The sequence below is a fragment of the Ambystoma mexicanum genome, chromosome 8 (assembly GCF_040938575.1).
Source record: "Ambystoma mexicanum isolate Mex_15411 chromosome 8, UKY_AmexF1_1, whole genome shotgun sequence".
Lineage (NCBI taxonomy): Eukaryota > Metazoa > Chordata > Amphibia > Caudata > Ambystomatidae > Ambystoma > Ambystoma mexicanum.
In genome coordinates, this window is record NC_090929.1 from 749,147,903 (window position 1) to 749,175,016 (window position 27,114).

Consider the following 27,114-nt stretch of genomic DNA (forward strand, 5'->3'; position numbering starts at 1 on the left):
GGGAGGCGAACGGGCGGGTCATAGTGGCCACTAAGATTCAAGGGCTCCAGCGGTGCGCTGTGGTTAGAAGGGTTAGAGGCGAATATCACAAGATGTTGAATGACTCAATTGGTAGTGGGGACTCTAAGGGCTTCTGGTCAACAATGGGGGCGGCTCATAGAGGGAGTCATAGTCACCAGTATGGCTTGATCCGTGAAGCAGCATGGGCAGAATACTATGGCAATGACAAAGGAAAAAAAAATTAAAAATGCAATTAAACATTGGAACATCCTCAGAAATGACACAAGAGTACAGAATCTGTTTGACCAACTTCCGGTTTTTGCATATCAAAGGAGCAGAAATTTGCGAGATGAACTGGTACATACACGCCCGAGATTGAAAGAACCTTTTACCCAACGCACGGGGACATATCCTTGTCTTCATTGTGCCAACTGTAATTTAATATTGAAAGGGAACACAATACACCATCCCCGTACAGGTAAAAAAATCCTGTTGAGAACATTTGGAACTTGCGATAGCACGAACATTATATATGGTATCAAGTGTCCCTGCGGGAAGTACTATGTAGGTCAGTCCACAAGAGCAGTGAAAGTATGTTGGAATGAACATCGTTCTTGTATCCGGAACTGCAATTCGAATTCAGCGGTGGCCCGCCACTGGATCGAAAATAGACATAACCTAACCCAAATGAAGTTTTTGATCTTAGAGGTATTGAGCAAGAAAAATCCACATGAGGACCTCGGACTGCGGCTTAATAGGAGAGAAACCTTTTGGATAGATAAACTTGGTAGTTTATCTCCTCATGGACTCAATGAAGAGATTAACTATCATTGCTACGTTTAACTATGACATAGTGATTCAGTGGCAACCAATATTGAAGGTTCAGTATACTCTATAGACTTTCCCTTGAACCTCAGATTTGTTGTACATGGACATCATGCTTTACGTATGACAGTATTCCACTGTCTTGTGCTATTTCATCTGCTTTAGAAGTTGTTTTTTTCTGTATTTGATGCCTGGGTTTCCAGGTGACATATAATATTTATGTTTGTTTCCCTGATTGAGAAATTTTCATGTCGCTCTAAATCTGCTAAATTGGTTGATTTATATTTACATAGATGTATACACTTTGCTGCCGTGCCTCCCGGATGTCCAGTCTGGGACCCAAGGTGGCATTGTTTTCAATGCCACCATTAGCGGCAGATTTTATTTATTTTTGTTGATTCTGTTTATATTTGCCATTTTGTATGTAAACAACATAGCTGTTTTCACTGAGTATTTTTTCATTTCTATGCTGATTCTATAATTTTATTTTAGACATTATGCACCCTAGAATTAGTACTTGACCACCATTAGACTATATAATTACTTAGTTTACACCTTGGGGACTTACAAATCGAGATAGCATAGCTATTTGAAAGTCACACGCATCGCGCCGTCTTATAGACGCGATGCGGTCACGTGGTTATGTAAATAACCCGTTTCCTAGCAACACCACAATACGGCGATGCACTGCAGCGTTCAGACGGCTTGTCTCACAGCCGTGCTGCGTTTACAGGTATCTTTGCATTTTAGATTGTAATAGATAAACTGCTTCACTTAAACACATGTAGCCCTCTGATTACTCTAACTTTCATGCTTTTAGAAAGCCGTTGTGACCGCTGTCCTTTATTGGACCACGGGTGTTACTGACAGCCTGACACTCCTAAAAAAAGCTACACTGGCTACACACCGGTATAGAGGTACCATTTGTTATTTGTTTTTCACTCCTTTAGCCTTATTATGTTGTTGATTTACTTGTTCCTTACTGCATTTATTTTGTTGTTTATTTCCAAACATATATTCCAACGCTCATATGAACATTCTACATTCTGGTATGTGTTTAAATTTTCTTCATTGATTTATGCATGTGTTCTTATGTTGTGTGTTCACATTATTTCAATACAGACTTGCCCTGATGAAGGAGTTTGTATACTCCGAAATGCATTGGCATATTAAGTCCATAGCTAACATGTGATGTGTAGCTGCAGCTTCACTAAGATTCCATTAGTGTTGTGCTCTTATCAATGATCTTTTGATAAATTATTATTGAATTTATTTTTGACTATCATTTTTGAAATTGGATACAAGCACGTTTACCTATATACAGGAATATTTTGAAGAAAATCTTTTTAACTTCATAACCCGTTGTTTTGGGTATAACGGAGAGCGGCTGTGTGACTAAGTTGGCCATACTTAGTCTTTTCCTTCACAGAATACTATGGCAACCTCTATCGAAAGAAGGGCGGGTCTCTGATGCGATAAAAGTTATGGAAGGTGCCGGGTTTGGCCAGAGTACTGATAGACTTTTACAGAAACGACTCTATGGTCTGGGTTCCCTACCTCACTAAACTATTCAACGTAGTTCTGGCTAGCATGCATGTGTCTGAGTCTTGGACTTCAGCATAAATTGTCCCAATACATAAAAAGGGGCACATGATAATCCTGCTCATTTCAGACCCATTTCCCTGCTAGATGCCGGGGAAAGGCGTTTGCCCAGGCACTCTTATTCCATCAGGACGACTGGGTTCTGAGTAACGGATTAATAGACCACCGCCAAGCAGGATTTTGTGAGGGCTTGAGCACCATCAATAAAAGCCTCCGACTCTGACTGATTTGTGAGAAATACTCTGTACAAATGTTTATGCAGTGTTTGTTGATTTACAAACTGCCTTTGACACTGTACTCTGTGCACGTCTCTGGAAGATAATAGAGGAGCATGGCATTCCTGCCACCTTGCTCTCAGCTATCCAGAGCTTTTACACAATGGTTTGCTGGGGCACTAATGGAAGTACCTTGCGTAGTATTGATATCCTGAAGGGAGTCCGGCAGGGATGTGTGTTGGCACCCAAGCTGTTCTGCATCTTTATTAATGAAGTCCTGAAGAGGCTCCTGGCCACCCAGACTGATGTCCCTTCACTAGCGTGGGATAAGCTCCCAGCACTGTTGTTTGCTAATGATGCAGTACTCCTCTCCCTAACACCGGCGGTGCACGCTAACAAATGGAGATCTGTGTGGCTTTTGCTAAGAGGAACAGGCTTTCGTAGAACATTAGTAAATACAAGGTCATGATTTTCAATGTCAACACCAGGAAGAAGCAGACGCCTCTAACTCTCTCTTTGGAGGATGTTGCGATTGAGCAGCTCCAGTCGTACGATTACCTAGGTCTGAGAGTCATGGCGTCTTGCGGCTGGAAAATGCAGGTTGAGAAGGCCAAGTTAATGCTTGTCAGGAATAGTGGTGCCCTTGCTAGATTCACTAATGAGCATGGGAATGGGGCAGTACAGGTCTTGCTGGAGGCCTATAAAGCACAAGCACGTGAGGCAGCATTGTATGGGGCAGAACTCTGGGGACAAGTGGAGACTGAAACCCTTGCAGTGGCAGAGAGCAAATTCTTAAAAAATATTCTGGGACTGCCCACCACTGCCCCGAACATTCCATTGTTATTGGAAACTGGACTAGAAGGGTTTGAGAAGATCTGCAAATTGCGCCGGGTGCTCTAATCGGCCCGTTTATGGTCAAATAATCATATGCGCAAATACAAAGAGACTGTCATGGATGTTCTGTTCCAGCAAGGGAGCAGCTCTCTGCAGTGGGTTGCCCATGTGAAAAGTTATTTGGGTCATCTGGGCTTTGGGGAGTATTGGTGTAACCCCGCTGTAATATCGTCAGTGTCGAAGGAAGCGATTAAGAGCGCAGCAGGGACTATGGCCCAGCGTGATATCCTGGCGAAATCCAGGGTCTGAGAGCAACTGGCCCAATATCTTACTATTAAGAAACGGGTCGGTTGTGAAGAGTACCTGGACTATGTCACCTCAAGGTGGGAAAGGGCTAGGTACCTAAAGCTCTGCATCAGAGTTCTGGCCACAGCCACACTTGGACGCCGATGGACCAATGCCATTCCCACAACATGTATTCTCTGCGGCAAGGCCAATGAAACTGTGCAACATTTTTATGACTTTCCCTGAATGAATTGTGACATGATTTTCATAGCGTATAGGCACGTCTTTATTGTATAATGTATGTTCACTGTTGTGTCTGTGTGTCACTTGTATGGATTTGCATCCAAAAACTAAGTATATATGATGATGATATCCATCCACTAATGCAGCAACACTTCAGAAATGTTTCCACTGCCAGAGGGCTCCCCGCCGGCCCTGTCCGATGCCTCTGTGCGCCCCACACCAGATATGATGTCGAGCCAGTATATATGGAAGCACTGAGACCAATGACCTTAGTTCCACCCTTTTTCCATTTACGCTCCATGAGAAAGAACTTTACCAAGAGGTAATATTTTCTTCTAATGGATCCCTCCCTCCCACAGATTCCTCATATTTAATCGACTGCCACAGCAGTACGTAGATCTGGAGGAGGGAGGAGAGCAAGGACACAACCTAAACCAGAAAGCTATGAAGGCCAGCTCTACCAAAACGAGCACCCAGTCCTGAATTCGAGTCCAAGCAGTAACGCTTTGCAAACATGTTCAAAGAATCCCACATAGCTGCATGGGAAATGTCCAGAACAGGAACTCAATATTGCAGAGCTGAGATTGCAGTCAGGTCCTTGGTGTAATGTGCCCTGAGACCCTCATTGTAGCATTCTGAGATGCAGAGGATGATCTACCTTGACAGGGTCTGTTTGGTCACACCCTGCCAGCACGGGCACCAGCAGAACTAATGAAAAGCTGGTCATCTTTCCAAAACTCTCTCCGAGAGATGTAGTAGCTGAGAGCCTTGACTCCGGAGGATAGCTCAGGGGCAACGTGCTCGCCTTGGAAGCAAGACGACATGGAGCAACGCAGGTTCCATACCCGGGTCCGCGGAAAGAAACCTCTGGGTATTAAGCACGTTATAAATAACCAATTACAGTTAGGGCCGGCACTGTGTACAGCAGATGGAATCCTTCCTGTGCCTCGAGAGGGTGGAACGGAAGAAAGAACACAGGAAGATGGATCTTTTGAGAGAGATAGAAATCAGGGACCACTTTCAGAAGGAAAGATGGCCTCACTTTCAGTGTCACCTTTTCCTTGTCTTGGAGAAAACTAAGTACAGAGGTTTAACAGACAATGGCCCTCATTACGACCCTGGCGGAATTCGGAAAACGATGGCGGAAATGCAATACCGCCATCGAATAGCGCTCGGTGCGACTATGACCCGTCACCGCAAAGTACGAAGCCATTAGCGACACCGTAGTGAACGCCAACGCTAACTGCACCAAGCACGCGCGCGCGCGCCATGCCAAACCGCAAACACCACCATGGCGCAAGGGTACGCCAATTCCGACCCTAGCGGACATGTACCTAACGCCATGAAGCATGGCGGAATGTACCATTCCGCCATGGTGAGAAGTACGGCATCGCGAATCAACCGTAAACGGCCCCACTGAGTGCCTGTACACCGCTCCCTGCCCACAAAGTACAACTCCCCGTAGGTGCAATGAAGTCACAATGCAACCATTGAAATGTACAAGTCACCCATGCATGCCAACGAACAAAAGAAACACAACAGGGGCCAATGGGAGCTGCAGGGCACAGATGGCACGAATACAGAAGCCATCCCAATGGACATGACCACAGTCCCCCACCAAGAAACGCACGCAAACACAGGCACCTGTGACCAGCAATATTCAGAGAATCACATCATTCCACCAGTCCACCTGGCTGACCGGCATCTGTCACACAAAACCCAATCCCCCGCCCCTGAGCATGACAACATTCAAACTGTCATATTGGCAGCCCCCATCCCTGACCTCACGGGCTTCGTAGGCAAACGCGCCCAGTACAGTACCACGCAACTAAACTCCGAAGCTGGAACCCAATGCAGATCTCCCCACAATACATCGCCCCCCAAATAGGCATATGCCACATCACTTGCAAAGAAAAACGCTACACGGGCCAAATCAGAATAGAAATTTAATGCACATCAAAATCACCAAGCCCATACAGCCATCAGGCCATGAACTCCAAAACACTTTTCACCATTGTGTGCTGCATCCGCAAGAAATGACCAGCCACTACTTGTGTGACGCCCTGTTCCCTCATGGTACACAGAGCCACATTCACGTACGAAAAGGCAACATGGAAGCGCACACAACCGCAGGGCCGTCCCAATGGGGAGGCACTAGTCCAGCTGAAAGGCCGAAATGTTGCTCCGAGCCACCAGTACTGCGTAAGGGCATGTGGGCCATTGGCGATCGTCCCATAAGATCGTAATGCTGCTCCACTGATTAACACGAAGCAGCAGGTGTCGGGAGTAAAATCCATCTGCAGGAGTGGCATACAGATGGCAGTGGCAAAAGGGGAGGAGATACCTGTCAACCAAAAGAAAAGAAAAAGAACTGAATGGCCATCAGAACTACATTCCAACAACTCACTTCAATAATCACACTAAATCCACAGCCATATGCATGCTAGCCCACTCCAAAGGATCATCACCACCCCAAAACCACTTGCGACTCATAACCATCTATATCGAGGTGCAAACACCATCACAAACGAGTGTACCTGTGCATGCGTCTGTCAAAACAGAATCCATCAGATGGGAATGTTAACGTGCATGGACACAAGTGTCTGAGGGCGCGTCGAGACAGGGAGGGCTCAACAAGGCCAGATAGACGATGGTCCCACTATGGCAGCCCTGCATCACATAGCGTAGGGGAGGCGGATAGATCCCAAGAAGCCCTGTACATGGCAAACTCTGTATCAAATCACCTGCCCATGCATCCATCCATCATTCCCTCATCCCGGGATCAAAACGCCTGAATAATTACTCACATGACATTAGAAACATCCATTGAGTCTGTGCGTTATGCAGCCTGCAAAATCCACAGTGCCCCAGCCCGTAATTCCAGTGTCGTGAAGTAACATGTATTTGGGAACGGCCGGCCTCATCGGCCACGTAGCTATTGCGCATCCCAAACTATTCATATCAATCATTGCTTCCTCGCCATGGCCCCTGTCTCAAGGACATTGAACAATAGAACGTTATATTTGCAGTCAGACCTGTGGGCATCTCCTCGCCGCTAGCTGGAAACCGAAAGCGCCGCCCTTCGAATTCCTCATTTGCAACATCACGTCGAAAAGGCATCTGTGGCCGTTTGAAATCACTAATTATTCCATCGAGTGCGGCTGTGTGTGAAAATGGCAACTGCCTTCACCCACAAATGGGACGCCCCGCCCGTCGTTGCAACTCGGTACAGTGATGCATGAGGGCCCACCGTTACTCGAGTACTACGTTCCACTGACCCTTCACAAGTCTGTTCGCGACTGCACAGATAGTATGTGAAACAATGGGACCACAGCAGAATGAACATATCAACCAATCTTACACGGCCATCGGGTACAAATACATGATTGCAATAGCAAGATGCCATTCCCCGAATTGCAGCGTTGTGCGCGGGACGTGCCCGGCCAAAGGGGAGAGCAGTTTGCACAGGTGGAATTAATCACCACAGGTGGAGGCCATACAGCCTGAAAACACATAAATTGCACAGCCAGTCTCCTCCCACAACCACACCGAAATGCTACCGGCAGGACTCGCGATGTTGGCCCTGGGGGACCTGATAGCACTGCAAGTACTCCAACTCCAAGAAGAAGACGAACACCAACTACAACCGGCCGCACGGAGGAGACGCAGGAGGAGGAGGAGGCCAAGGCAGGGCCAGCAAGGGCCGCCAGCACAGCCACTACCACCACGCAGGCAGCCCGCAATCCCACGCCTCCGAGCACATCCGTTCAACCTCACTGATGAGCAGATCCACACCCTCTACCGTCTGGACCGGGACACCATAGCCGCCATTGTGGACATGACACAGGCTGACCTTGTCAGCATGATAGATAGCCCAACCGCCATCCCACCCCTACTGAAGGTGGTGTCTGTACTCCACTTCCTGGCCACAGGCACCTACCAGCACACAGTCGGACAGTTGCATGGCATTTCTCAGCCACTGTTCTCACGGACACTATTGCAAGTGCTCGATGCCCTCCTGCAGCACGCAGACGACTACATCTCTCTACCACGCTCGGAGCAGGAAATTACCAACACAAAAGTGGGATTCCATGCACTTGCCGGCATACCGGGTTGCATTGGTGCCATCGACTGCACCCATGTGGAATTGGTCGTCCCACATGCCATGGAGGCCCAGTACCGCAACCGAAAACAATTTCATTCCCTGAATGTACAAATGGTGTGTGACTCCAACAGGATCATTACACATTGTTGTGCCCGATTCCCTGGATCAACCCATGATTCTATGGTCTTGAGGAACTCTACAATACCACGCTACATGGAGCGACACGCAGGGAACAGATCCTGGCTACTCGGTGAGTCTCATTACATGCATGAATATGTGGGGTATGTGATTTGGCAATGACCTGGCAGGAAGGGGGGGGGGGGTGTGCGTACGTAGCAATGGCATTCCACATCATGCGTTTCTCGTCCACATACAGGTGATGCTGGGTATCCACTGAAGAGATGGCTCCTCACACCAGTCCGGAACCCACGGGACCAGCATGAGGAGGACTACAACCATGCCCACTCACGTACCCGTGTAGTCATTGAACAGGCATTCGGCCTACTGAAGACTCGTTTCCGCTGCCTCAGCAGGTCTGGCGGGGCACTCCTGTACCGCCATGAGAAGGTTGCAAAGATGGTCATGGCATGTGTCATGCTCCACAACATGTGCGTACGTAGAAATGTGCCCATGCCCCCTGACGCAGAACTGCAAGCACCTGATGATGGTCATGATGAGGGTGGGGATGTGGCAGCACCTCATGGAGTCTGCGAGGCACCGGAGGCCTGTGACATTCGTCAGCATCTCATTGATGCATGCTTCTAGCACTCACGCCTGGTGGCTGATACATGGACACGGGACTCGTGGCACTGTGTGTGTCTGGGACATGCACAATATGGACTGTACGCCTATGATGGCCTAGTACACAAAGATCAATGTCCACACATCTCATTGGTTGATCGTGCACTGTTTATGGCATATGTGATATCATGTTGAACACCCTATCGACCCGCCACCCAAGTGAGCCCAACACACCCCCTCCACCCTCCTACCTCCCCCCCGAACACCAGTGTCCAAAGATGCTCATTGTCAGTGGGCAGTCGCTATTGCAAGCCCCCTCTGCGGGTATCAGGGGCACCCCTGCCTGTGGAGCGCAGGTTCCTCCCAGATCTACGTTGGGGGCTGCCCTGGACGGAACTTGCAACGGATGATGTCTCTGCCTGCTCACGTCCATGCATGTCCCTAAGGGTTTGCGAGAGCTCAGTGAGCACACGGCGCACTGTGGCAAGTTCGGCACATACGTCTTTGGACGTCGCATGCAGTTCCCCCCTCAGGCTCTCGGTGCTTCTCTCCATTTGTGCCCTTAGCGTCTCTGTACCTCTCTCCATTTCTGCCCTAAGTGTCTCAGTTGATGTTTCTATGTCTGCCTTAGTGCCCCCACATTCATCGGCATGGTCCTTGAGGAGCGTGGCCATTTGCTGCTGTTGCACGATTAACTGGTCGAGGGACTGTTGCCTCTGCTGGGCCATGGCCATTTGCGGGGGTGTCACAGAGGGGCTGTTGTCCTCATGTTGCCTTGCCACAGGGCTTGTGGGGGATGGCCAGTCGTCGTCTTGTGGGTGCCCCTGCGTGGTATCCTCATGTTGTACGGAATGGGACAGACAGGGGGATTGGGACAGGTCATGGATGGATCTGACTTCGACATCCCCGTCTTCGGTGTCCGAGCATGCTGCCATCAATGGGGTGTCACCTATGGTGCTGCTGCCACCAGAGGCAGTGCCTTCTGTGGCATCCATTGGGGGGACCTGTGGTGGTGGTGGTGTGGGCATGCTGGTTGCTGGGGTGCCTGTTGATGTTCCCTCCTCTGTGCTGCCACCTGATTTGTGCTGCTGCCGTGTCTTGATGCGTGCAGCTGAGGTGGAGGGTCTCTGGCCGTTGGTCTTGGCCCTCTTTGCAGGTGTGCTGGTAGGGGTGTCCTGAAGCTCGTCGTTTGGATCGGACCCTGTGGTGGAGTAAAGGAGGGCGAGGGTTATTGATGGGTCTGTGGGAATTGGAAAGGCATTGTATCACATGCATTGGAGTGGTACCTGAGGGTGATTTGGGTCGGGGCCTTGGAGGTGCTTTCATTTGTGTGTGGAGTGAGGGTGCAGTTGTTTGGCAGCCTGCAGTTAGGGTGTGCCTGCTGCACGTGTAGTGCGTGTTTTAGGGGTTTTTAATTATTTATGTATTTATTGTGGGTTTTAACGTGCGCTATCAGGCCTATGTGTGTGGACGTTCTCCTGGACATGTGTTTCTGTAGCACTATGTGGACGCATGGTACTTCACATGGATGGACTGTGTGGATTTGGCATTGTTTTATTTGGCCCCCCTACCTGAATCTTCGGATGTCTGCACTCCTTTCTCCATCCCTCCGACTCCCTCTATGCTCTCCATTCCGATGGTGGACGCACAGATTTCTTCCCAGGGGGTCAACTTGATGGGTGATTCAGGACCTCCCCCGGTGGCTGTGGCAATGTTGCGGTTGGCAGAGAGTATGCTGCGGACGCGTATCCGCAGGTCGTCCCATCGCTTGCGGCATTGCTGTGGGGTGCGGGGTGCGGTCCCCACCGCACTTACCCGCTGTGCCACCAGAGCCCATATGGCCTTCTTGTTTGCAAGTGCCGTTCTGGTCATTTGCGTGGAGAAGACGACGGCAGCATTCTCCTGGAGGGTCTCTGTTAGCAGGGTGAGTTCCTCACGGGAGAAGTGGACCTGCCGCTTGCGGTCGCACGCTTTCTTCGCTACTTTTCCCATTTTTCTTGGTTTCGCTAGGGTGGATGACGGGTTGGGGTGTGTTTCAGGGTAGTGATTTTAGTGGTTGTGTGGTTTTAGTGGTTTTATAGGTGTACGGCGGGATGTTTCCCGTTCCGGGGCCATGTTTTAACTTCCGTTTCCGTATATTTCCGGTCACCGTACTTTCCGGTAGGCGCACACTGCGGTGACCGCTAAGAGGGGTGGCGGTATTGCACCTAGGGCGCCGTACGGCGGCGGTGTGGGCCGTTTTGGGGTCATTTCCGCCATCGCGGACTTTGCACTTCCGCCATGGCGTGGTGCTCGTGCCCGATGGGTCGGAATGGGCCGCACTTTGCTCCTTCGTGCAATGGCGGAAACGCTATTTACGCTGTGGCGGTCCGGTCAGTCACTTTCCGCCAGGGTCGTAATGAGGGCCAATGCCTGGATTCACTTGCCCTTGTAGCGGATGGGGTCCAGGAAAATTACCTTAAGGCTAAGTAATTTTAAAGAACAAGAATGGAGGGGCTCAAACGCAGTGCTCATAGGAAATGTTAACACTAAATCAAAGTCCCATGTTGGAACAACCAACTGGTGTGGGGGAAACTGATTACATAGAGCTGATATGAATTGCATGACTGTGGGGATCATGGAAAAAGAGCCTTGCTCTAGGGTTCACTTGAAACCGAAATGGCAGCAAGATACCCCTTCACAATGCCAATCAGCAGGCCACTTTGTGCCAAAGAAAGCAGAAAATACAGACATGAGGATGTGGAACAGGTAAAGTATCCAGGGTCCTCTCCAGGCACCACACCGAAAACTCACAATACCTACAGGCATAAATGGATTTGGTGGTAGGTCTCCTAGCAGAAAGGAGCATGTCCAAGGCGTCCTCCGACAAATCCCAATCCTTATACCTCAACCTCTCAGCAAACAAGCATTACGGTTCAGACTCTTGAGGTTTAGCTGTGGGATTTGTCCCTCTGATTGAGAGAGGAGATCCACTTTCTGTGGAAGGCGCTAGGGAGGGAAGGTGGATATGTCCAGCAACTACATGTGGAATGTTCTCTGGGCCCAGTCCAGAGCAATCAGAATCATTGTGGACCCAACCACGAGCAGCCTCCTAAGAACCAGCAGTATGACAAGGATTGCAGAGAACACATACAGCAGGTTGGACTCTCACTCACCCGTCAAAGCATCCCCCAGAGCTCCTTATCAACGAAATTCCCTGTAGCGGAACCACTTGCATTTCCTGTTCACAGTGGAAGTGAAGAGGCCCACTAGAGGAGTCCCACAGTGAGAGTAAACCTCTGCCAGAACTTGCTGACAGAGTTCCCACTTATGGGATGCTGAAATTTGTCTGCTCAAGTCATGCACAATCATGTTCTCGCTGCCAGACATACGAGCTGCCATTAAGTTGTAGCCTAAAGCCCAGAACCACAGTCGCATTGGTTCTCTGCAAGGAGCCCACACCTTCCCATTTGTTGAGGTAGTGCATAGCCATTGTGTTGTCTGTCGGGACCAATACAGTCTGAAGGGATGAAAGCTATCGGGCCAGCCTGATTATTCTCAACTCCACCACATTGATGTGTTCTTGGAATTTCGACAGAGACCACAGGTCGCTCAGTGTCAGGTCTAACAGGTGCGTGCTCCATCCTTTCAGGGATGCATCAGTGACTAGTGCCATTTGGGCAAGGGTTGTTGAAACAATGCCCTTTAGGGTAGGTTATCCCTCCGGGGCCACCAATCCAGGTCCCTGGGCATCTTCGCTGAAACCTGAAGAAGATCTGAGGTGCATCCCCGAAACTGAGACCACTGGCAACTGAGAAGCCACTGTAGCGACCTCATGCGTAGCTGGCCTCTGACACAAGAATGCAGGAGACCATAAGCCAAAGCAAGCACAAAAAAGCAGTGGCAGGAACCTTTTCCTGTGATTGTATGACAGATGCCATCTGGGAGATGTATGTTACTCGATTCTTGGGCGGGCAGGCCCTGCCCAGATGAGTGTACAATATCACCCTGATGAAACAGAGGGAGTGGGGCAGCGAAACTTGAGAAGTCCTGAAATTTAGGGAAAAGCCCAAGCTGTGCAACAGGCTGCACTTTCGGCACAAATGTGACAACACCTGGCCTGGGGATTGAGCTTGGACCAGCCAGTCATCCAGATAGGGAAAGACATGGATGTCTTCCCTTCTGAGGCAAGCTGCTCTCACTGCTAGCAGCTTGGTGAAGACCCTGGGTGCTGAATAAAACCCAAACGACAGGACCATGCATTGGTAGTGGCAGTGCCCCACTGTGAATCTCAGGTACATAATGTGCTTTTGTGGATAGAACATGGAAGTAGGCCTCCTGGAGATCTAGTGAGACCAGCCAATCCTGCTGTTCGAGGGCTTAAAGGATCTGGGCCAGAGTGACCATCTTGAACTTGTCTTGCATAAGTACAGGTTCAAGAGCCCCAGATCCAAGATTAGGTGTAAGCCTCTGTCTTTTTTCGGCAGCAGAAAATAAGTTGAGTGCCATCCTTTGACTTTTTCTGTGCGGGGTAGGAAAGTTATGGTCCCCTTCGCCAGAAGCTGATGAGGCAAGCACTGATTGTCCGGTGGATGGCCCGCAGGGTGTTCAGCAAAAGTAAGACAGTACTCCTGGTGGATGATCTAAACAGCCCAGGTATCGGAAGTGATAAGAATCCATTCATTGCCGAACTAGGAAACTCTGCCTACCACAGGAGAAGGTGGTGGAAGTCTTATTAACAGGGGCTAACCACCAGAGCTGTTGGGTGATCGGTGGAGGCAGGTAAGCCTGCCCTAGGAGCACATCTTCCTTGATAGCTGTTGAGACAGTGCTGCCTTTGCTTGCGTAAGGCAGTCAACAATTACAACAACCACGTGGTGTGAAAGGTCCATATTCAAGGAAATAACTACACTTGAGGTATATAATAAAAAAATACAAACAATCGTTGTTCTGGTACACAGTGGAGTTTGCATCTTTTGACATAGGGTTTTTTTTGTTTACGGCATGAAGAAGATTTGTGACAGCAATTATTTCGTCATACATGTCGAAACTAGCTTGAGCAGAGTGTAATTTTCTACAAAATATGAGCCAGCACACGCATTATCCTTGAAGAAAGCTTTTTGGAGCTATCTCAGCTAGTAGACTATTTTCTAATATATGACCAATTTCTAACGCTCATTTTTAAAAGATGAATAGCACTTTATTGTGAGGCATTATTAAAATATTCATATGCACACCGGAAACTGGACATTTACCCAAATATTAGTATTATGATGTTTGTATATTGTGCACTGGGCACTTTCTTGAAATTGAGACACTTGATTATAATTGTGTTTCAGGGATGCTCTTTCTCGAAATCAATGTGTGTATTAGTAACAAAAAGTGTTGTCTTCGTTTTGGCCATCTCCACTGAGTATCGTTGACTATTTAGCATTGATTGCTTTTTCTATAGACCTACTTCATTATTGTTTAAGATTGATCCCATTTGACATCAAGCTTGCTTTATTATTCATTTACCTCCCGGGCTCCTGTGAGTCAAGAGGAATACCTACCTTTTGCTTAGTGAAAATGTTATGGGACGGTCCCGTGCAAAGAACAGTCAGCAATGCTCCTCCTGCCCATTTGTGCACCTATGAACAAAGGAGGTGAGCACCAGAGATGCTCTTAGCCTCACTACCTCTGTGACAGCCATGTTTTTGGCACACACTGTCCCAGGCCTTCACTTAGGACACAAAAAGCTTTTACAAGCAGGACTGAAAATATAATGTTACCTCAACTTTTTAGGCGGAAGTAAAATTACGAGGTAATACCTTTGATTAAGAGGTACTATTACACCCAATCATGAAGTAGTTATTACATGTTCTATTGCCAAAGTACACTTTAAAACACCTTGAAAATCATAATGGGTATATTCGAGAGGAACAGGCGGGTATTTAAAATGCCTCCTGTTTTAAGGAATACTAACATACTCATAACAAGCCCCTGAGAATGCTAGCATAGGACTGCTGGAGGAAGGTGGCGATTATATTTTAAGTGAATGAAGTGGCAACTATGGGCCTGATTCATGAAAAGCGCATAGATCCTGCAAAGCCTGCACTACGAGAATGACTCTGTGCGAGTATGCATACGTTTTTCTAGACGCTCTGCGTATTCATGGAATTGTTCGCGCAAAGTAACCGTATGTGCAAGTTGCGGCCGGAACGCCACCCACATGCAAAGCAAAAACGGCCAGAACCAACCACCTTTGCGTGCTCCCCGGGCGCAAATACATGCACCCTTAAAACAGTGTGCAGGGTCCCCTGCAAGCAGACCTGCATCTCGGGGACCCTGCGTAGGGTCCCCGTAACTGTGGCCAGCAGGGGCGTTGCTAGGGGGGGCTAAAGCCCCTGATCTTTTGGTTGTAGCCCTGGATAGAATCTCAGGATCTACAGCCAAAAGACTAGCTAGCCCCCAGCCCCAAAAGTTCCGACATCAGCTTAGCCCCGGGTCTTTTCCAGACCTAGCAACTCCTGTGGTGGCCAGCACCCCGACAACATGACTACGATTTATTGTAACTTGGGTAAAACTCAGAAAGTCTGCGTGCAAACCCCCATAAACTGTTTCTGCACCCCACTACACTGCATACGCGCAACCCTAAGTTAGAATGGAACCACGGCTGCGTACACACACCCCTAAATCCAACACCAGATATTACCTCTGTGCGGTGAATCCGCTGCCTTCGTGTAGCGGATAGTATGAGTGAGGCCTTTGCGTCCCTGCTGAGAGGTTGCACGGTTGGATCCATGAATACGGATCGTTCCGCACAATAATGGGCATGAATCGACAAATGGGATTTCGCAGTTTGGCGCACAAAGTCCTTATTTACCACGCAAATAATTCCATGAACCGGGCCCAATAAATGTAGATGCCCTTGAGGTTCATAATAGCGCCTTGTCTCAGTTTTTCTTTTGGACACACAACATGTAACATAACATAAAGAAGTGTTGTTGGACATCATAGAAAAGCTGAATTTGCTCCTTCAGAAAAGAACATATTTAATGAATCAATAGATACTGACATGTTACTGTTAATCAGTTTACGCTCTGATCTTGGTAACATGTAAAAAAATAACAATACATAAACACAGTAAAAAAATACAATACAAGGAATCTTGGAGGCTTACTTGCTGTGCTGGAACTGCTCTCTGTGTTCCAGGTTCTACGCTGGAACGCCTTCTTTGGAAGATCAATACTTTGCACGGGATAATATTCATACACATCACACTCCACTTTGGGGGGCAGATCTTGGCTATGCTTTATGGGCTTTGTTATTTGAAGATCTAGTGCAAAAAGACAGGAAAAGACTTGTGATGATTAGCATCATTAAACAAGGATTCTGCAATCGGACTTTGGTGGTAAAACCATTAAGGAACACATTTAAATATGATTTGCAGGTATAGGCTTAGCTGCAGTCACTACATTTTTAGTACTCTGCTGATAGCTGGTCGATCACTTGGAGGTGGGACGTCTTGGTGTTTGGACCCAACTTTTAGAATTGACCACAGACAATATACACTTCCAAAGAACCGTTAGAAACACTCGAGACAGGTGGAATTCTAGCCAAGTAGTTCCTGTTGTGTTGGTTTACTTGGCAATAGAGATCAAAGAACTTGATGGCACACCCCATCCAGAACTACATGAAGGTTTATTCATTCCCAGCCACATACATTTAATATTCAAACATGTGAACACACATTCTCCACTCACCTCCATATGTGAAATGCCCTGCCATAGCTTCAATCCAGACATAACAAGTGCTTTTGTAATAAATGTGATGACTTTCCACCTTCTGTTAGCCAAACAGAAAACATACATACCTTTTCAAATAGAAAATATTTGTTATACTCTCCATCGCACATCCATAACAATGCAGGCTGGTTGGTGACTATTTCGGAATACCACAAATATAGCATGTCTTTCATTGCGGCCTCTAGCTATGACAGATCATCTTTAATACATCTTATATTAATATGAGATGTTATACTGTGCGCTATATCGAACACCTCCAGCTTCTCGGCTACAATAATGGGTGCTTATATAATGGGTGCTTATATTATACAATTTAATGGTACTCAATTTATTGACCTTTTATAATTATAACAATTACAATTGTTTTTATATAATGCGCTTAATACCAAGGAGGTTTGGTATGCGGTCATATGATCACCATACATTTGGTCACCGGGAAAAGGTTGCGGCTACATTATATATGGTGACCATTTATGTGGGGTCAAATGAGTTTCTGGGGGAAGGAGAGGAAAGGAAGAATACCCCTGAGGAGGTGCAGTTGGTAGTGTGAGTTCTTAGAGACGTCAGAGATGTGAGGAGAGAAGGAGAGTGTGGAGTCGAAGATGACCCCAAGGTTTTTAGCCTCACAGGTGGGAGTAGGAAGAGGGCCAACAGAGGCTGTCCACAGATTGACAGGAAAGGAGGGAGCAGGTGTGCTGATGAGGAGAATCTCAGCCTTACTGGCATTAAGGCAGAGATCATTGGCGGCACACCACTCCTGGATAGCAGACAGACAGTCAGAAATGAGATATGGAGAAAAGTTGGCAGAGGGGAACCTGAAAATGAGCTGAGTCATCCGCATAGCACTGAAAGTTGGGGCAGAGAGCGGCAATGCAGTGGGCAAGAAGTGCCAGGTATTGGTTGAACAGTCAAGGAGAGAGGTTAGACCGCTGGGGAACACCACAGGTAGAGAGAGAGATAGAGGAGAGGAAAGACCCAAGTTGGGCCAGGGAGGGTCGATTGGAGAGGAAAGAGGCCAGCCAGGACAGGGCCTGATCAGTGATACCCATGTTATCACGGCGACGGTTGAGCAGGATGGCATGGTTGACCACGTCAAAGGCAGAAGAGAGATCAAGTAAGAGGACACAGGGGGTATTAAAATCGAGGTTGGAAAGCAGGTCTTCGTGGATGTTCAGCAGAGCAGTTTCCGTGCTTCTGGCGGCTTTGAAGCCAGAATGATGGTCATGGAGGCAACCAACAGATTCAGTGTGAAGATTAAGCTGGGATATGGCCAGCTTTTCTAAGAGTTTGCCCAGGAAAGGAGTGATGGAGATCAGGCGATAGGTTCTTTCCCCCTGCTACACAATCATCTGTGTAAACCCCCCCCTTGACAATTATCATCCTACAGAGCCTCTTTGAATCCTTTTCTCATTATTTTGAAGAGTATCAGACTCATTAAACTTCCCCATGGTTGCCCATTTTCCATTTTGAAGACTTCTGACATCTTGTTGTGTAGTTTAACTTGAAAAGTTTGAGTCACAAAAATCAAACATCTTTTGCTGCATCATGCAGTGTCACAAAGCCAATCCTTTTACCAAAATCGACAAGACTGTTCTATCGTCTGGTAACCACCAAACTTCTACATTCCTCGCCTGTCAATTTAGCCTGTTGTGGCCTTTCTTTATGTTAGCCCTCATTTCCACCGTTTTTGCTTTTTGATTTGTGCCTCCTTCACTGCGTGGCCTCCCTGTTATCAAGGCTTTGGGTCTTCCAATCTGGGCCTGTTTTTCAAGTATTGTGGACTTTGGCATGCAACGTGAAGATGAGGAGATTCGATCGTCCAGATCATGGCAGGATGAAAACCTGAAGGTAACCATCAAAAAGCCCAGTGTTTAGAAGGGCTGGAAGTGGAGGGACCCCTCTCCCAGTTCCATGTAAACACTTCTGCCCACCATTAATGTGGACCAGGGACAGTGCGAATACAGTGGTGGAAGAGATTATAAGTTCCAGACTGCAGATATCTAGCAGGCCCACGTCAGCTGGCAAGGGGAATGCAGACCACAAGGGAGAAGGTCAAGGCAGGAGTGCAGGAGGGAAAAGGCTAAAAAGGGAAGGACTCAGAGCAGAGGTATGGAAGAAAAGAGGTACTGGAGCATGGCACTAGTGACTAGAGAGAGTGAGAGCTAAGGAGAGAGCTGGGTGTAACAAGAGAGTGTCGCTCTTAAGGGGACTGGAGAAGATGAAAAGCAACTCTTCCTGAGATAGGCGGCATTAAATATGTCTAGTGAACGGAACTGATGCACTGCCTCGATTCAGATGCTGCTTGAAAATCACGACACAAACTGCATGCCTAAGACACTGACATTAATTCTCGGTGCATGCACAACTCTGCAATCTATGTAGCATGGACCGGCAGCGATGGAATGTTGCTTCGAGGAGCCATAAGGATTACTGTCTCCACTGCCTCATCCCTCCAGGTAAATGTAATGTGAGGTTCAGGGGTATGACACTGTTGCCTTTTCCTCTAGTTTATCTTTCTTCCGCTCTCCACACTGTATTCTGCTGTTCTTGCTTCTTGACCCCTAAGACTTTCACCTGTTCATTTCAAGTCCTCCACACTGGTCTAACAAATTCCACTGTTCTCCTGTACACCATGCTCTTTACCAGCCTGAGCAAGCATCATGTAAATGTATAAGATGGATAGAAAAGGGGTGCCTGGATCAGGGGTCTGATCCTGTCAAGGGAGGCCAAAGACCACTCTCAATATTTGATAGATGGACTACCAGGACAAAACCAGGGTCTAAACAACCCCAGAGGTGGTGTGAGGGAGTTGAGACCATGTTCCCTGATCCTCTGTATGCCAGGAGCGATGTTGTATATTTCTCTGACCCAATGCATATCAGCCTGTGTCCTGGCTGTTAGGAAAGGTTTCTCTTTTTAGCAACTTTTCCTCCATTTCTATGAACCACCAAAACATTTTGCTTTTGTTTTTGTACTCTGTCCTGACTTTTTCCCCAGTCAAGTGAAGTCTTCAGCTTCACTCCACTGCACTTTTGCTCATTGTTATGGGGAAACTGACCAGTTCTTAAAGATGTCGTACTGAGGAACAAAGTTTTCCTTTTTTTTTTTTTTACCATTATCTATTTTTTGGGCAACCTTTTATCATTGCACAATGCATCTTACAATGCAGTGCAATGTTTTTTTTTGTATGACCCTAGACTACACTGAAAGGGATATTTTGTTTACTTTGGATGTGCTTAAGGACAAAATGGTGGCAGCAGTTACTTTTTGATGATTTATACGGTACTTTTTGTTAGCCTTACAGCATTTGGCCACTAACAGCGGCTAGTGTCCCAACATGGCCATGCCACAAAGTTTTTAGTTAGTTCCTTGGCCATTTTGTCCTGTTACCTCCGTCCTGCCCTCCCAGGTCACAAAATTCTGTTTATGATCATGCAGTGCCCAGGAAAGCCATGCTTTTCGTGGGCTAGTCCAGGGCCATGGCTGTATGCTGCACGGAAGTGGGTTGGGACTTTCTGGTCCCAATCTACAAACTGGTTTCTGTATGTCTACAGTATATGCATGAGTTTCACCATCAGCGGCCCTGATTGGACCACTGCTGGGGTGTGTGTGAGGGGCAGATCTTCCACTGGGTGGGCTGAGTTTTGGTCTCACCTGAGTTTCTGGATAAAAGGAGTCCTGCAGATTTTCCTCAGTGGTCCTGTGAAGAGCCAAGTATCCTGCTCACGGACCCATCCTAAGAAGGCCTGGCGACCAACTTTTGTTGCAATCCTGGTGGAGCCCTGTCTGGCTGGTGATCTTTAGTAAGCCTGTAGTAGTACTTTGACCCTTGGAGTGATGAGACCAACCATTCCCAACATCCGCTCAGTGCTTTGCCATCTAGAGTCTTCAGAGATGTCACACTGGAACCGTCATGGTCACTCCTGATGCTTCACATAGAGGTTGTATCCTCCGGCAGTTGGAGGCATTGTCCCTTTTCAGATGCCTCTCACACTTTATTGTGCTTTAATGCCGATGTGTTCTGATGCGCTTGCCTGTAGACCCGGTCTGGCCTCATTCCCGGCAGTGCTTCTTTGACCTCCAAAAAGAGATTGATCTGACAGTGTTTGCAAGGGAATTACATTAGTTTATAATAGAGTCATATTCCAAATCTAAAGCCACACATCTTGCTGTTAAAGGAGGGGCTGTAGATATGTGCATATGGCACACAGTCACCATTTCATGGGGTGACAATCCATATCTATTGTCCAAGTTATTTCTTATATGCTACCATACCAACTGCAGGGCTTCAGGTCAGCCTCTTTACATACTTTAGGCATTCTACTGGTGCACTAGCTTGGGGATGATAAGTACAATGAAAGTGCAGAGGGTTTTCAGTGATTTACCGATATCTGTAGCTACCTGACCAGAGAGGTGTGAACCTCTGTCACTTAACAAATGCAGGAAGTCCAAATGAAGATATACATTCTGTGAGAAGCCTTTTGGTACAGGGGTAGAATCAGCCCTTCAGCATGTGTATGTCTCTACCCACCCTGTGAACATCTCCACCACCACTAAACAAAACTCATAATTAAGACACTTATGGAGCTGCATAAAAAGAATCTGAATATTGAGGAAAGGATATTTCTGGTTGTGTGTGTATGGAAGGCAAATTCTTTACAGCTTTTACCACATTGTCGGACCAAGCAAACAGGACAGATACTACAGTGATTCTGGGCCAATGTGGAGAAATATGGTGCAAACCAGCCCTGGTTAACCATGGCTATCATGGCTCCTTTCCAGGAATGAACCTCAGAATGTATCATTCTGACACAGTCAGGGTGCTGCCAGGCAGCCACGCGGAAAGTGTCAAAGAGTATCTTGAAACTATATATTCTTCTTCTTCGACCACTGCCCCTTTTCGAACTCTGATGCTAAACACTGCAGAAAAGCCAATTTTGAAAGAGTTGCAATTGAATAGGAGCAGAAGGTAATACGAGATACATAGATGCAGTTTAAAACAGGGGTCCTTGAGACAACATGCATGCAGTAAGAGCAATTCATTCCCAACCTTAGAAGAATAAACATTAGGCAAATGATATGCCTTCAAATCCCCATGTAGTGTACAAACTGCATTAACCGATAAAAGTCTGTCCAGATTATTACATAAAGCGGAACCATCAACAAACAGGTGGGAGTAAGTGAGCTTGTTTGTTTTTTAAGTTCTTCACGCAAACCTGCTAGACTGGGGTTTTTAGGTAGTTGTACTTTGGGTTTTCTTCGCTTGCAGTCTGCAGAGTGCAGTGGCGGAAGCCCAGGGCACAAAAGCACGCTGTGCTGAGCCCCGAGCGTCCGGTGCTGTGCTCTGCAGTCTGTTGATGGAGCAGTGAACACGGGAGCCGGAGGCCGGACCCCGTAGCAGGGAAGGGGGAGAGGGGGCGGGGGTAAGGGGGCAGAGGATGCTGCATAGCGGGGAGGGTTCGAGGAGACCCCCCGACAAGGAAGGTGAGAGGGCCGCGCACAGAAGGTCGAACCAGCAGAATGCAGCCTTTTGTGCTGCATTACGCGGGTGCGAACCTTTTAGCACAACCCTTAGACATAGTACCGTTTTCTTGTAAATTTGTTCCTTGCTATATTTCTGTTCCATGTCCAATTCCCAGACGCTCATGGTGGTAAATCTGTGAGGGCTGTGCCAGTTTGGCTTACTAGCTTGATTTGGTTGGGTTGCTGTGGTATGGAGAAATGTGTCCTACTGTTCCTCGTAAATAATTGGTCACTGTTTTCATTGTGATGTCAAGATGTAATATAGCAGAATCTTGAAGTGCCTGATCAAGTCTACTGTAACCTTTTCTATTCTTGGGATGGACACACTTGCTCACATTGCTTTCATAGCTTTAACTGCTCTTGGGATTTCACCTGGGAGTTCAGGTCTTCGACTCAGAACACCTTTTAGTGGCTTCGGCATACCAGCCAAAGAAAGACGTCCACTACTTCTGGTGACCTTTAGATCCCAAGCTCTCTAGAATTTCTCTTAAATACACAATCTCATCAAGATAAAATGTACCTTTCTCTGGAAATTGCTTAGTGATGTCACTATGTGTATAATTGTGCTATTTATCCAGAAATGTTCAAGACTTGGGGAAATAATTTGAGTACATAAAATGAGCTGAATTTCCATGACGGGGAAGAAGCATTTGCTTTGACTGACTTGTTCTCATTCTCACAAGGGTAGACAAAGCTTATCATTTAAGGCTGACTCTGCCACTCTTTTGCAGTGCCCTGTTCTTTAGGGCACAGGTGTCGTTAGACCTGACACAGCTCAGGACTGACTGCTCAGTAGCCACGCTCTACACAGCAGTGCCGAGGTACGGTTTAACCCATTATCATCAGCTTTTCGTTAACCAAAACACAGTTTATTTTGCCATTACGTCAATTTTGCCAGCGGCCCATGGACAGGGTAATAAGACAACAGCTATGTTCACATACACACATAGAAATACACACATAACCAGGTTTCCTTGCTAGGGTAGAAATAGCAGAAACAAAAGTATTTGCAAAAGCTACACTTGCCAAGGTAACAGGCCTATGTCTGCACAGTTAAATCGGTTTGGGAACACAGAGAGACAAGAAAGTCCTGCACACAATCACTTCTTGGCACCCATATAGTATTCTCTGCTGTTGATGTGTAGAAAAACCTTTTCCCTGATTATAATGTCTTGAGGGACTTGTAGGAGAGGTGCAAAGCTGTCTGACGGTTTTGAATCTTGCTTATAAGAATACTGACTGATGCAAGTGCTTATACTACTGACACCCAGCTGTTCCATGACCAGATGGGAGTTTTAAGAAGATCCAGGGTGAAAAGTTTTTATTGTGTGAAGATTCGTGTCTATGGAAAAATCAGGTTGTGAAGCAGAATAATAAGGTTATGTCATGGGTCTCATGGCAAAATGCATGACAATTCTCCAATGCAATTGGAGAATTGGGCAGGTCTTTAATGGTCATAATATGGTTGACTTTGAGTTTCTACGCTTTAAATATAAGCTCAAAGCAACTTAGATTTGTTGCTATAATGCTTTGAAGGAGCTTTTTGGTTTATTGTTTTCGCCATCGAATGCTGCTGTGCATGTGCCACTGGCGATTATCCTTCTTTCTAAGTCTATACCTTTATCTGCGTCTACCTTGTATAAGCTGATTACACCTTCTGCGTCCCAGGTGGCTCCACAATGTAGTAGAGCAAATTGGGACTCTGATATGAATAATTCATTGTCAGATATTGAATGGAATCGTGTGTGTGCAGGTCCTGTTAAGTATAAGGTGGATTTGGATTTGAGGTATACACAACAAAGAATTAATCACTACCTATACTGGTCACCATGGAGAATTAAATCTTGCAAGTTAAGTGCTGTAGACACCTGTTGGAACTGTAATAGAGAGGTGGGTAGCGCACTCCATATGTTGTGGTTATGTGGAAAAATACAGATATTTTGGGATAGTGTTTTACAGAGGATGGAATTAGTCTTGGGCTTACCTATACCTAGAGAGCCTCTCCTTGGTGTGCTAGGTTTGATTCCATTGGGTATTGGATTGTCTAACAGTAAAATGGTCTGGTTACATAGAGCCCTTCTCCTGGCTAAAAAGCTAATTTTAAAATTTTGGAAAACTGATGCTTCTCTGAATACTGAGGATTGTTTGCAAGGTTTGTCCCTTCTATCCAGGAGAGAGAGGGTGTCCTTTAAAGTAAAAGAGCAATTTGACAAATATGAGAGGATTTGGGGAGCATTTAATGATCTCTATGCTTAGTTATCTATTGTAGTCTAGGAGAGGTTTAACAATAATGTTTGTTTTCTTCTTTTTTTCCTTCTTTTCTTCCTTTCTCTCCAATTTTAATTTCAATTCTTTATTGTTCTTTATGGATAAGGTTAATATGATGGAATTGCATAAGCATTCTTTGAACATTGTGTTATTGAATTATATTTTGTTGTCAATGTCTAATATTAAATGTATAAATTAAGTTTTTAAAAAAATGCTCCATTGCCAGATCCAGATAAATAGTTACTGTAGTCAGACACATTAAAAAAACAAAGAACAATTAAATCCTAAATATCTACCAAACCAGTCTCTGAATAAAAGGGGCTTTTTCTACAGTTGGCAGAAAGGCTCCCTGAGGAGCTCCCAACATTGAGCTGTCCATTAAGACAAAGTTTGGGCCTCATCACGAGTTGGGCTGTAACCCTTAAATGCGGCAGCAATGGTATTACTGCCACATTTAAGAGCTGGCCCTATCACGATAAATGGGCTGTTTTACCTCCAGCTTTCTTCTGGAGGTGAAACTCCCATTTAGCGCCCTGTATTACCGCCGGCTGTATTAGCAGGCATTATTGGCGCCAAAAATGCCTCATTGGATCCAATCGACCCAATGAGGAATTGGGATTTACAGTTAACGCCCAACTCGTGATCCGGCGGTAATACCGCTGGACCAGTGGGCACTAATGTATATGAGAGTTGGGTGGTATTACAGCCGGGATACCACCCAACTCGTGATGAGGCACAATGCATTTTACCTTCTTTAGTGGGCCCAGAGCTTCCCTTAGATAGCTGGTGCGCAGGTCCTCTGGGGCACACTTTAAGCCAATTCATCTGAGGCGAAAGGCACCAAATTCTACTCTGGAATCGAATCTTAGGTGAAGTTAATTTAGTAAATCTTTAATAGTAGTACTGTAGGAAGAACACAGAAACAGACAGTCCCAAAGCTGTTTTACTGTAACCCTGTACAACAACCTACATAGGGTTTCAGTAAATAGTCTCCAAATATCTAAACGAAAATTTCATGACTACAGTAGGGAGGATTTTACTCCTTCCAATTAGTACAAAAGACCTCCAACGGGTGACAGACAATCCTTGCTCTTCCAAGGTCACTCCTGCTATCTTCATGCGATATCAATGCAGATCTACATTCCTTATTCAATTAATGTACACAGCGGTGGTCAGTCCTAATCCCGAATTCAGAATCCTGAAAAAAAAAATCTCGAATATAAAAGGCCGAAAAAAAAAAATATCGAATTTTCATATATATTTTTTTGGCTCTAGTTATATAATTAAAATAAGTAAAAACAAAAAAAAGGGGGGGGAACCCCCCCATTTCGAACAAAAAACGTCATAAAAAAAATTCGATATTTTTTTTTTCGGCCTTTTTTATTCGAGATTTTTTTTTTCGGGATTTCTAAATTCGGGATTATGACTATAAACCGTACACAGCATCTTACCAATAGTCTAATGTGAAGGAACTTTTGGGTCGATATCACTTTATGCCTCCGCGACCTGGTTAATTGCAAAAATGTGCGCTGTCGCATTGGTGTGTCATAGAACGGAGACTTTGAGTTCCTCGACTCCGTTTGTTAAACTCAAAAAACAAGCTGCTGTGACTGCACCATATTACTGCACCAGAAGAAAATAAGGCTGATTCCAGGTAGGGTTATGTGATAGGAAGGTTTAATTAAATTGCCCTATAGATTACACATGTTTCGGCAAGGTGCCTTTCTCAAATCAGGGCATATCCAGCATTGTTTCTTGTATCCATTACTGAAGATGTAATAACTGGGATCAATCCCAACTGAAAATGTCGTTTCCGCGTCCCGCATCGTTTTTCTTCTGGCGTAGTAATATGGTGCAGTCACAGCAGCTTGTTTCTTACCAATAGTCATCTACAACCGTTTCAGCTGACAAAAGCATCTGCTGGGCATGGAAAGCAAGATTAAAAAGCACATACTGGACTGCCCAAATTGGCAGCCGGCGGAGGAGGCCGTGCATGAGTGCCTCTCCCCACCAGGCCGCAACCGAAGCAATAAAACATAGCTACCTGGTGTAAGAGCACTGATTCCCCTCCATCTCTTAAATGAACACAAGGAAGAAGAGGAAGCCCCGACTTGGGCATTCTCCGGATATGCAGGCCGGGTGACCTGCAACGGAGCTCAACATGGGAGGGACAGAGAAAACACATGGAATCAAAAGCTATTGAGTGAGCCCAATAGTAGCAGAGCGGTCGCAATGAATGTGGGACCGAGAGAGGAAGAGCACAAGGAGCACTTGGCCGGCCCCCGGACAGCATGCAAACGAGACAAGAGAGTCAGATAACGCACTTAGGGATCCGGCAGTAGGAACAACAACCAGGACGCGAGCAGTGGAGTGGAAGCTATCCCTGGCCCACCGATCCATGTAGACTGACCCAGAAGTCTGACCGGCGTCAAACAGCTAACGTTTCCAACATTGGATAAGTCCGCGGCAGACGCGATCGCGTATGACCTCACACCCTCAATTCAAATAAACAGGTGGATGCAGCTCTGAGATGTCTAGTAAAGCTACGGCCGGACAGACATAGCAGGGTAGGGGATCCAATAAGGAGGCAAAGGGCAGCAATATATTGGTCGTAGCACACCAAAACCCCAGTGAGGACATTACTGACCGCAGGGCGATTGCAAAAAGGAGACTCGGCCAATAAGGCAGAACAAAGTATTAGAGGGGC

At 46.6% G+C, this 27,114-nt stretch overlaps 1 protein-coding gene across 3 annotated transcripts in view; it reads right to left on the minus strand.

Moving 5' to 3' along the window:
* The window catches only part of PIK3AP1 (phosphoinositide-3-kinase adaptor protein 1), a 1,287,206-nt gene that overhangs the window by 188,520 nt on the left and 1,071,572 nt on the right, over positions 1-27,114 (minus strand). For all 3 annotated transcript variants that reach the window (XR_011268600.1, XM_069610572.1, XM_069610573.1), the window contains exon 14: positions 15,992-16,147. Coding sequence is in view for 2 of the 3 variants with exons in the window: in XM_069610572.1 (XP_069466673.1) it covers positions 15,992-16,147 (156 nt within the window). In the remaining variant the exon portion in view is untranslated. The remainder of the gene's footprint in view (positions 1-15,991; positions 16,148-27,114) is intronic.